A 12,350-nucleotide genomic window follows, 5' to 3' on the forward strand; every position below is an offset into this window, starting at 1 on the left:
AGCAACGAAAAGCATTCGCAATAAACAAAACACCTTCCTACGGGGTTATCGACGTACGCGCGGATACGGATGCGCGTGTCTCGTCTTTAAAAATGCGCGTAGGTATCTATTCGTACAGGATGTAACACCGGATCATTTGGGTTTTTCATTTTGTTATCTAACTAGGCGACCGCCGGACCGCGTGTACATAGTCCGCGTCGTCGACTGGAAAAAGGTTTGAAAAGTTCCGTTGTAACGACGTCTCATTACATAAGGGAAGCTAACTCAATCCTAATCACTACGTGCGGCGGCGGCGACGGAGGCGGAGGCGGAGGGGGAGGGGGAGGAGTTTAAATTTTGAAGATCTTTCCAACCGAAGTAACTTGGCGTAGGTATAACAAGAAGGGAGAACGCGGCGTCTGTACTTCCGTGAATCGTGACAATAGAGTTTGAAATCCGTCTGAGATTAAGGGTCGAGGAGAGACGGGATATACCTACCTGTCTACCTTCCTTCCTTCTCACCCACCTTATATCTTCCAACATACCTACCTACCTACCTACCCACCCACCCACCTACCTACCTACCTACCTACCTAACCTAGATAATGCGATCGACGTTTCGTTATGTTGCTTTTTCAACCCCATCTCTCGTGCCGTAGAATCGGGGAATCCATCCCCGGCCCACTCACTCTTCGCGTAGCCTCGGCGCTGCCTCCCTGCCTCACCGGGCGAAGCCCCCGGCCTTGTTTTTCCCCGTGTAGCCCCCTATTTTTCATGTTTCGCTGCGGCTTCGCATGGCACCTTCATTCCCTCGACCGTACAGCGAGAGTCGACTCCGCGCGGACTCAACGTCTGGCTGTCAGCGGCGGTTGAAAAATACCGACCGCCATTGGTCGGTTTCGAGTTTTCATTCGACTATCAACCAGTGAAAGCTATTCACGACGAATGGTGCCTGGGCCTGGTAGCCTCCGATTCGTCAAGAGACAAAAAGCCCGGCTTCCATTCGTCGAAGCAGCACAGAGTCCGCGTGGAGTTCCTTTACGAGCGAACAGACGATAGCGGCAATCAAGTAGGAAACTGCTTGGGTCTCTCTGTGTAGCGTGATACTCGCGTAGCTACCCACCCCGTATACCCACCTTCAAACCTCCTAACAACCAACACGTAGGTAAAAGGTAAAACGTGTATACGTATACGGAGGTGAGTACGCGCGCGCATATCGTATCTACACGCGGGGTTACAGGTATATAGCGGCGAAGGCAAAAGCGGCAGAAGCGGCGGCGGCGGCGGCGGCGGCGGCAGTGGCGGCGGGAGGAACGGGAGCAGCGGCATCGAGGGAAAGCCGGGGGTTGGTAAAACGGGTGGAGGCGCCATATTTGCGAAGGCGGGGGGTGGGGGAGGGGGGAGGGGGGAAGTGAGGGAAATCACGAGTACGAGGAGCGAGAGAAAGAGGCGAGAGCGAGAGGGGTAGAGTTTATGCGGGCGTCCGTGTCAGAGGTTGGTGACGGCCATTTTGCGAAAAACTTCGATTTGTTTGTGTGCGGCTTGGCTAATATGTGCGTATGACGGTAGCGCCGATTTTGGTTGATTAACCCGAATTCAAAACTCCGGCGTATCCCGCGAGGCTCGACGCCACCCCTCCCTCCCCCCGTAACGCCGTTATGACTAACGCTAACGGAGTGTCGCCCACGCTATACGCCCGTCCCATATGTAATACATACGTTATAATTATGTATCGCGTATTCAGACACGCGTCGCGCTCTCTCTCTCTCTCTCTCTCAAAACTTCCTCGTACAATTAATAATTTCAGCTATTAACGGGGTTTCGCGCGTGGAACTTATACCCTACCATGGAAAAGCGCGGAATCGACGAAAGATAAGAACGCGGGAGCCCGAAGAAAATGAAAGGGGGGGGGGGATACGCGATGTTGCGTCTGGATAGCCTCGATCGGAGTAAAAAACGAGGATCGCGAAAAGCTCAAAACTAGAAGGCGAAAGATGCGTCGGAAGCGTCGGAATCGATCGCGTCAGCGCCGCGGCACGAGCGATTACGTTCAACCGAAGCAGCGAGATTCGCTACGATCGTAGCATCTCGACGAATCGCTATCAAAAGAAATAAATACCATATACTCCGAGATACATCTACACGTTTATCCCGCATGCGGTGGATCTCGACGAAGCGCGCCTTTTATCGCGCTCATCGAGTTCCAGTCGCTCCCAACGGCAGCGGCGATGGTACTTCGCGTGTGTCGTCGTCGTCGTCGTACCTTGGCCGGCGTACAGCGAGCGAGTTTTCTAGTTTTAATTTAATACCGCGACTAAAGAAGGTATCGGGCGGTTAATAGGAGTACCGCTTCCGAGCGAGCGCTGGAGGGGAACCGAGAACTGCCGCAACCGGGAACTAGGAGCGAGGGAAAACCACGCTCGTGAAGAAGCAACAGCGGCGAAGTGTGTGCCGCGGGGCGCTACGTCGTGCTGTTAGTTGCCCACGCAGGGGGGCGCGCGGAGAGCGAGCGCCCCGCGGTTCGGTCGGGTGGGGGAAATTTATATTTCCCCCACCCGAGCGACCGTCAGTTGCTCCGAGGTCGTCGTAGCGGAAGGTTGATTCGCGTCGGCTCCACGTTCCCAGCGCGGTTTTATCATGTTTTTACGCCAATTAAAAATACGGGGCATATCGATGTGATTATTTTTTGCGAATATCAGTGGCCGACGACCGCTCGTCGATTTTTGGATTAAAAAAATTTACACGCGACGAGCGATTAACGACGACAATCGCACAGGCGGTCAAACCCCGTTCCCGCTTATTATCGTCGCCGCTCGACGCTCGTATTGTTTATCGTTTTGTTCGGAGGTGGTTTTTTTTTCTTCAACGTTTTATTTTTCCTTCGTTTCGATTGCGCTGTGATTTTTGCAAAGTGGATAACCATTTTTAGTCGACCCGCCAAGTGCCCAACCTCTCGAGAGTGAGTTCGACGAACCCCGTTTACGATACTCCGATTCTCGCGTACATTCGAATTTCGTGGAGGTGTGTGTGTGGTGACCGGTGTATTATCCTACAGTTCGGAAAACACACCACGCTACTGTGCAAAGTGACCCCTTTCCCGTTGTTTGGTTTACTCGTTGCAAACGCATTTTCCTCGATTTTTCGTTCGCTTATTTTTACGTTTTTTTTTTTTTTTTTAAGGGCCGCGCAGACGCGGTCGAAAGGAAAAACGTGAAGTTTTTGTGCTCCTCGTCGTTTCTATTTGTATCGCCATTGGCGGCTCGTTAACGGACAGCGGCGTAGCCGCGCGCAATTTTCAAATTGACGCCGACACAACGAAACGTGCGCGCGTGTGTGCATTTCGTGCAGATGCATCTAGTGAACAATAATAAAAAACACGACCAGTAAATAAATGGAGCCAACGGTGATCGCGGATCGTTAGAGCGGAGGAAAGGGAGGTTGTTTTATTTTTTTTCATACATATTCGAAACCAAGGAATAATCGGAATCCAGAAGAAATTGATATATCGAGAAGTCGTGTGAATGGCTCTTAAAACTGATATTGTAAAAATCTGTTCTTCGCCGTTTGGATTCTCCAGTGATTTATAATCATAAAATGTGGTGACCTAGGCTCTGTGAATTTGTCAATTTGCGATTCCCTCGGGCGGGGCGAAGAGACGGGAGTGTTTTTTACGATTTTTAAAAATCTGGAAGATGTATCCGAGTGCAGGAATGAACGCTGCTGCGGTTGCTGCAGCTGCAGCCGCCAGACATCCGGTGAGTTTCGATCACGAAATCATATACATATGTATACGTGTTTCAAACTTTTGCACAGGTCTTTTACCTCCCCTCCCCCCCCCCCCCCAATCAAAATACGCGGATACGTCGACGCACGCGTTGTACTTCCATCACACGTGCTACTCGTACAGCTATCGCAATGGTATCCAGGAAAACGCGTTCCCATCACGGTATGCCATTCTCCCAAATCTAACGACACCGCATCTGTCTCACATCTCATTGCGTTCCGAACTCGGAACGTCGTAAAGGGTGAAACTACCCCCTCCAACGCGGTCACGGAGATCCCCCGTTCATCCGACGAGAAAAGTTACGACGGAGGGATTGCCAATTTGGGGAATAATCAGCGCTTAGATAACGCCCTCTTTTATAACAGCCTCTCCGGCGACGATAACGGTTATTTTTTTTTCTTTCCCCTTCGTTTTTTCTCTCCTTTAGGTGAGAGATCCGTTTGGATCATGTCCCCGACGATGAGGTTTCGGTCGAGCGTTACGTGGCGCGCGATTCACTACGTCGCTGCGTACCACCACGTGGTAGAGTAGAGAAGCTGACAATGAGTAGCGAGAGAACTGGTTACGACGACAGAAGGGGGTGTAACTTTTGGGGAGGAGGACTAAAAGGGGGAGAAATGAAAGGCGGGGGGGGGGGAGTGGATTTGACGGTGAATGGGGCGAGCTTTCGGGGGTTGGAGGTTACCTAGGGGGGTGGGAGAAACGCGTGCACGTGCGTTCGTAGTCCTTCTCCTTCCGCGTTCTAGTCTTCCGTACGTCGGACTATTCGCTCGCTCTCTTCCCGTGCCACGCACCCGTGTTACGCTTCTACTTCTATCCGTTCTTGGTTTATTGCTATCGACAGTCAACGACGAAGCGTGTATTATGCGCCCTACGGTTTCGATGGATGCAGACGACGTTATCATCGTGTTCGTGTCCGCTGGGAATAAATATATAATACTCGTAGACCCGCGTCTGCGTAGGTGAATTTTCTGAATTCCCGTGTTTATTTTTTTTTCGCCGCCACCGCCCCCTTCTCGTTCCGCGTCTACGCAAAATGTTGCGCAACCATATATCCGCGAAAGAGGATGATGATGATACACCACGTTCGCGCGGATGTATATTTATTTATTTATTTATAAATCTTAGACGAGATGACGGTGATTGTCGGGACGGTAAATTTTTACAGCTGAAAAAACATCGAACGTCGAATTTTCGAAAACCATCAGCGACTCCGATGGTAAACGACCGCTCGTAGCGCTCCAACGCCCTCGACTAACGAATCTTCGGGAATCGAAGACGATTTTACGTTTAATTCACGAATGCGCCCACGTTGTAACAATTGCCGATATAAAACGCGATTGAAAATTAACCCGATACCGAGCGGGCGGCCCGTTCGCTCGGTATTCTTGTTTTTCTCGAGCGGTTGGTAGTTGCGTTTTTAAGTAGCTGCAGCTGCCACGACTCAACTCGACTCGCCTTCTAATTCTCTCCAAAGTCTTCGGCGAAATTATTCAAGAGTAACGAGCCCGATGCCCGCTTCGCGAGTTCTCGATCCGCGAACGACTTCGCACCGGTTCAAAAAAAATTATCACAAAAAACTTACGATCGGCTCAAAACCGTGTAGAAAGTGCGTCCGAAAACTCTATACATTATACGCGACGCTAAATACCCCCGACGAACGTATGGTCGCGGCGGTGTACCGAAAATACATCTACACGCGTACGCGTACACTTATAATCGTATCTGCCTCTGAAACTATATATAAGTTCATCCAGGCGCGATCCCGGCAGACGAAATTCTCGTTGACGGACGAATTTTCGCGCGACGACGCGGATGGTGAGAACTTTGCGAGCCGCTGCCGAATATACTGTATTTATCGTGCGCGCAATACGACGGTAATTGGGCATTCTATAATACCCACGTACGCCCGTGATATTACGATCATGATAATTGTGTACATTTAGTATTTACGGGGGTGCGCGTAGTATTTACCTATATACGTACGTACGGAAGGTGTGCACACCGATATTAATACCAATATCCGCGAGGTTCTCGGTGTGTATCGCGATCGATGGGGAATAATTTCGCCAAGCGGGAGTAGCGGTAACGGGCGTTTCAAACTTCGGTAAATTGATCTCGCTGGTTCGCGTAGCGCCCCCCTCGGGGATCGAAAGATCGCGCGATGATCAACGATCGATCAACGAACTTCGGTATTAAGGGGATCGTCGAGAGTCGGGGGAAAACCGGGGGACGAGTAAGTCGAGAGATAATTTTAGATTTCGCTCTCTCCATCCCCGATACACCGCCGCTTCCGCCTCCTATCTATAGCCAACCGCCTAATCGTCTACAGTGATTAGGGGTGTTTGACTAATTGGCTCAGCGGCAGCCAAGATTCGATAATAGCCGTACCCGCCGTAGCTTTACGGACACGTAGATTCCCACCTGTACGACGAAAAATACCTAATCTCTCGATGACTCTTGTATCCGTCACGACGATCGATTTCAGAAATTTTGAGGATATTCTTTTACCGTCGATCGATAACCCGCACTCTTTTTTCTGATCTTGTTTTTTTTCATCGTTGCACCGAAATTCACTACTAAGCAAATCGATTAATCATCCCCCTAGATAAAGAATGGAGCTTCGATGTAAGAATAGTTAAATTTTTTTTCTTTCATTCTTCTTTCATTGAATTCGTCTTAGTGGAAGAGGGTGAAATCGAAAAGTATCGCATTACCGAAAGTGGATATGTTCGGGATGAAAGTAGATAGGCGATACATTATAAGTCGATTTTTACAATGCTCACTGCGCGAAAACGCCGCTTATTGTATATCACAGCGATACTATGAATCGAACTATACGCACCGTTTACGAACTACCCCTGCGCATACGCGTACGCGCGTCCCTCACGCACACGCGTTTCCATACACACGGATATAAATTCAGGAGGGTTACGCACCTACGAGGTGTATAGGGTACAGGGTGTGCGCGTTCGTATATATGTATAGGAGCTGGGGAGGGCAGAAGTCAGCCCTGAATTATAATTCTATTATGTTGGTAACAACATTAAGCGCGCTGCATGGGGTGGATGTTAGGCAGTTTCCCTTCGAACGGGAACTAGAATACAATAATCCTCTGACCTGAACGTTCGTCGTGGCTTTGAATGCTAGGGGAGAGGAGGAGGGCCATCGGGGTGCTCAGACGGGCGGACAAACTGACGAGGTGTATACTAAAATATAGGGGTGCGCTTTCGCTCGCCTAGACTTCCCCGGTACGATTCCCCCCTTCCCCTCTCGTAGAGCGGGGTTCCCCCCTTTGCGACAGCGGCGGAATATAATCCCTGGGGTTTAGCGGGCATGATAGCCATAGCAGAAGAGGACCCGATCGTCGATCCCTATGGCGTTTCTGCTGTGTGACCCTTATTACAACAGGGTGTTGCAAATTGGTCCTTTTCCAAAACGGGATTCTCTCCTCTCTCTCTCTCTCTCTCGCTCTCGCTCTCGCTCTCTCGCTCTTCATTTCGCCCCTATTTCCCCCGAGGGGGCTCCGGCTTGTTTTCCTTTTTCATGCTCTGCCCCTACTTATACCTACCACTCTTTTATTTCTCCTTCGCTCCCTAATTCTAACTCTTCTTTTTCTAGCCAGGGAACAAACGCCGAGAGCCGGGGAATATCTCGTAATACGTTCCTCTCTGTCCCTCTCCGCATCTTTATCTCGGCCGCTTTCAGCTCGTAAAATAAAACCACGAACGTATTACGGGTTGCGCACGTATCGACACACTCCTGTGAAACAACGTTGGCTATTATATTATATTATCGCTTACACACGTATACATATATACAAACACACACACACACACGCGGCGTGGAATCGTGTGTTCGTTGCGGTTCATTCGTTCGTTCGTTCGTTCGTTCGTTTCGTTTCGCTGGAGTTTGCGTGGGCAGTTCGTCCCGCGCTCTTCTTGTTGGTTGTATTCGTTATCGGAGGCGTTTAACTTGGAAGAATAGACCAGTTGTTATATTTCCCGTTTAAAAGTTTAAACGTCTGTTTGACTTCTTTTAATACGACGCGACCCCGCGCCTCTATATATATATATACAACTATACATACCGTATCGTTCGGAGGGTGAATGTAATACGCGGGTCGCGTGTTATTTCGAACGTCGACGTAATCGCGAGATCCGTACAAAGAGAGAATTTTAGAGGATCGTCGATCGGATGGGACGAAAAATCTAGCGACGCTCTACGAAGAATTACGTGGAGCCATGTACATCGCGGCGCGAGTCGAGAGTACTCTGAGAGTTATCCGAAGGTAAAAAATAGAGAAAGAAAAAAAAGAAAAAAACTGAGGGAGGAGGAGAGGCGTCGAACGGACTTTCGCGTTTCTCCTCTCTCTGGGGGTATTGGATGGCTGGTCCCCGCTGGTGGTTCACAGTGGTTTCTCTCCTCCTCGTTAAATAAGAGGCCTGGTCCCGTAGAATGGCACTAATTGGCATTAGGGTTGGCACTTTGCCTCGTCGCTGGATACGAGAGACCGAGAGTCGCTTAGAATCAGCTCGGTGATTCATTCTTCGCCGGATAGCTGGGCTGGCTGACTAGCCACCTACCGTCCACCTCCTCTCCTCTCCTCTCATCTCCTCTTCGCTCGTTCGTCTTCCTTTCTTCTTCTTCTTCTTCTTCTTGTTCCCGCGTTATCCCTGCATCGCGGTCCGCGCACGTGGGAGGGGCACTACCGAACCGACCGACCGACACATGGAACGAAAGACAGCCGGCAGACGGACGAGCGGAGGAAGGCTACCGTTGCTGCCTCGCTTCTCATTCTATTAAAGTAATCGAAACGTTTGTTTGCTCGCCGTCGAGGCAACTCTCCGCTCTCTAGCGTCGCGTTATTATTTAATCACTTATATATATATACGATCGTTTATATTTTCATTCTACAACCTCGTTCCGCTACATCCGACCATTAAAAATAACTACTCGCGTCGTCGTCGTCGTCGTCGTCGTCGTCGTCGTGTCTGCAATAACCGCCTTCGTTAAACATGTCCGCTAAGCTTTATTCCCTTATTTTAGATCCGTTCGCTTTCAAAAATCACGATGATTACCAGATTACAGAGTCTCGGATATATTTCGCGTTCGAATGGAGGTGAGGCGATGCCTTTCGGTCTCGAGAATGTTGTTCAACTGATATGGGTCAGGAGTATACATATCCAACCGTCTATATACCTGACCGACCGTACCGTACCCGCCAATTGTAGTACGCGTCGTACATTTGTACGCGGATATAATTGTGTAAGGTATGTATATAAAAGAGTAGCGTTTTGCCCGTAATCTACCGTAGCCGGGCAATCATTTTACAACGACCGTTGCGCGTATATATATATATATACTACCGCTGCACCGCACTCGTCGTAGTCGTCGTCCCGTACGGGTCGGCCAATAGAAATGGAAATTGCAATATAAACGTTCCGGAATAATTCACAGGTAATGGGCAGATGAACGCCAAAGATAAATTTGCCGTTGGCTGGCTGACTGGCTCGCTCGCTCGCTCGCTCGCTCGGTACGGTGGGCGGGCGACCAGTTGCCGCTCGCAGTTCGGCTATTATAATATCAGAGTTGCTCAAATTGCTCGGGTATAAGTTCCTCGAAGTTCGTTCGTTCTTGCAAATAATGCTATAATATCTTGAAAGTTACATCGATGATCATCCTCTTCCATCCAACTTGTGTACTCCGTCCGACCGCGCGGTGTTCTACGTCGTGCGCGTATACGTATCATATACACGTGTACGCGTACCCGTGCAACAACACCCCCCCGCCCCCCCCCCCCACCTCCCCTTCCCACCCCCATTAATTAACACGATTTAACGACCCACTAATACGATCGTTATAGTTTCGGAATTTCACGAAGTCGGCTGATGGATCTCGCCTGCAAGAATTTCCCAGACATTTGTTTTACAGAGGTAAATCTATATGTGAATCTGGATCAGGAAACTTTTGACTGGAAATGATTAACGGGCGTTCACACTTTTGGTTCATTGAATGAGGAAAAAAAAGTAGAATTTTTTACTTCGGAATCGAGTAATGGAGTAAAATTTGGCAAAAACGATCAAGAGTATAGTGGGTACTGGAAATGAAGTTTTCAAGTTGAGAAAGAGGCGAGTCACGGTGCTGGAATGGATATAGCTGCCCACAAAGTGGTGAAAATTTGACGGGTTCTGCAAGGGTCACGCGTTACAGGTTATACATACACATACCTTGGTTGAAAAGGTGAAAAAAAAAAAAAAAAAAAACTGCGTCGTCCGCAGAATATTCGGGTGATGAAAGAAGGGATACGGTATAAGCGCAACAAAAAAAAAACCACCGTATTACGTACACGATGAAAATAAGAAAGGATTGTACACGTATACGTATAATAGAAGAAGTGATAATACCGCAACCGGCGAGCCGCTGGTGCGGAAAAAGGGTGGAAAATGAAAGAAACGAAAAACGAAGAGAAGTAAAGAGCTTATACACGGAGTTGCGGGTCTGGCGGTGGAAGGAGCGAGACGACTCTAGCAATAACTTTTCGATCCTGCAACCCGGGATATATTATGCACCGCAGCAGTCTTCGGGACAACGCGCTACGTGAAGAAAAAGAAGAGTGGAGAATGAAAAGGAAAAAGAAGAAAAAGTAAAAGAATAAGTAAAAGAAGAAGAAGAAGAAGAAGCGGGAGGGGGGGGGGAGACTCGGGTCTCCAGCGGCGTCAAGGTAAATTAACCTAAGAGCCTGTGTGCAAACAGCACGAGGGAACGTACACGTGTCTCTCACACGGAGATAGTTAATTACTCGTTTGCGCGCGACGAAGATGGGTGTCGGGCGCAACCGGGAACAACCGGGTCGGGGAAGCAGAAACGGCAGCGGCAACGCGCGAGGGCTTCTCGGATCCTCGGGGCCATCTACGAACGGGTTTGTGCGACCGAGACGAGACTACGTGTCTTCTCCTCCTCCTCCTCCTCCTCATCCTCCTCCTCATCCTCCCCATCCTCATCGTCGGTACCCCTTTTACCGTCGTCGTCTACAAGCTACATGCATTATACCGTCTCTGCTCTCCCAGCCGCCGAGGCAGAGAGAGAGAACTTGGAAACACACCGAGCGGATACGAGCGGCACGCACACACCGGCGAAGACGTGTGTAATCCAAAAGATATTACACGTGTGTATGGTCTTGAGTGTGTCGCGCGATGAGAGTGCTCCGGAGGAGGAGGAGGGGGAGGGGGATGCGGGTGGAGGATGAGGACGAGGCTGAGGTTAATGATATACATGGGCTACCGTACTGCAGGCTTGATCTCATCTGCTCGCGCTCCGGCGGCTTGTTCTCCTCCCCACCCCTCCCTCCCCCCTATGAGTCGTCGTCGTCGTCGTCGTCCACGTCGTAGTAGTTTCTTTCTCCTATAATCTTGTACGACTCTATAAAGTGTGCGGTGTTGTATAGTTCCCGCTATGCACCCGGAGCAGCCTTTATGCCTCTTTTCGACTTCTCCGTGGTCTCACGAGTATTCGTCGTGTATTATACAACGAGTAGTCTGAAACTCGACGATCGTCTTCCACTCTCTCGTTCGCCCGAAGGAAACCGGTCATACGTATCTCTACCTCAACATCGAACGGTCGATTGGCTGCTTATCGATCATGACGCGATGACTTTTTTTTCTTTTTTTTTTTATCACCGCATTCTCTTCCTTACGACTGTATAATTGAGGAGATATATACCTTTACCCCCCTTCCCCCAACGTGCCGCCGTTGGATACGAACCTTCGATTATTTTCGGTTCAATTAAACCGACCAGGTCGGACGGCGATCTCTACGGAAGAACATTTTTGGATCATCGAACACGATGATGAATCGTGGGTCGTTATCTCGAGTGCGTTATACCGTAATTATACCTGCATCTGCAGCGCTCTTATCCGTCGGACTTTAGACTATGTCTATCCATCAGGTTCAAATTGGTCTGAATTCGCGTCACTCGATTACACGAGCAATTTTCGAACGTCAAATATGCTATTCGTCGTCGTATCAACCCCGTTCGCCATGATTTATTCTCACAGCGTCGCATAACGTACCCCGAGGTGCCATGGGGCTGGTAGATGTTTCTACGCGCGAAATTTGTCAAAATTTCGGTGGTGAGAATACACGGCGGAAGATGATGCAGTCGAAAGGATTGTCGGTACGGTGAAAAAAAGATTCGACGAACAAAAAAAAAAGAAAAAGAAAAAGAAAGAAAGAAAGAAAGAAAGAAAGGAGACGAGACACGAGCCGGATTTGGGACCGTGGCGTACATTAACGACGCGACCTGTCCCGAGATAAAGAAGTCCTTAAAATGTTTCCTCCGCACCTCGCTTTCTTACAACGGCGTCGCGTCTCCGAGCTCCGCATGGCTAAGAAGAGAAGTGGGATGTATATTCCACGTATAAAGACGTTCACGGAGACGATAACAATTGCTTCTTCTTTGCTCCAAGATTCCGCAGGATCGGCTAGGAATTCGAGCGCGTTGGTCGGGGTGGTTTACACCGAGGTCGCTACGCCGTAAAAACGAGGAAGATTTTCCGCCGAGAAGAGTCGTTCGCGCCTCGAGACA

The 12,350-nt window shown here is 49.4% G+C and overlaps 1 protein-coding gene across 5 annotated transcripts in view; it reads left to right on the forward strand.

Annotated features, from left to right (window-relative positions):
* Positions 1-2,527: 2,527 nt before the first annotated feature.
* LOC105685265 (protein groucho-like) overlaps positions 2,528-12,350 on the forward strand; it is a 69,841-nt gene continuing 60,018 nt past the window's right edge. For 2 of the 5 annotated variants that reach the window (XM_048660179.1, XM_048660182.1), the window contains exon 1: positions 2,536-3,734. In XM_048660179.1, coding sequence (XP_048516136.1) covers positions 3,672-3,734 — 63 coding nt within the window. In that variant the 5' untranslated portion in view covers positions 2,536-3,671. Of the gene's footprint in view, positions 3,735-12,350 lie in introns of all 5 variants that reach the window. The other 3 variants (XM_048660180.1, XM_048660181.1, XM_048660184.1) reach the window with 3 other exon arrangements.

This window comes from Athalia rosae, chromosome 1, assembly GCF_917208135.1.
Source record: "Athalia rosae chromosome 1, iyAthRosa1.1, whole genome shotgun sequence".
Lineage (NCBI taxonomy): Eukaryota > Metazoa > Arthropoda > Insecta > Hymenoptera > Athaliidae > Athalia > Athalia rosae.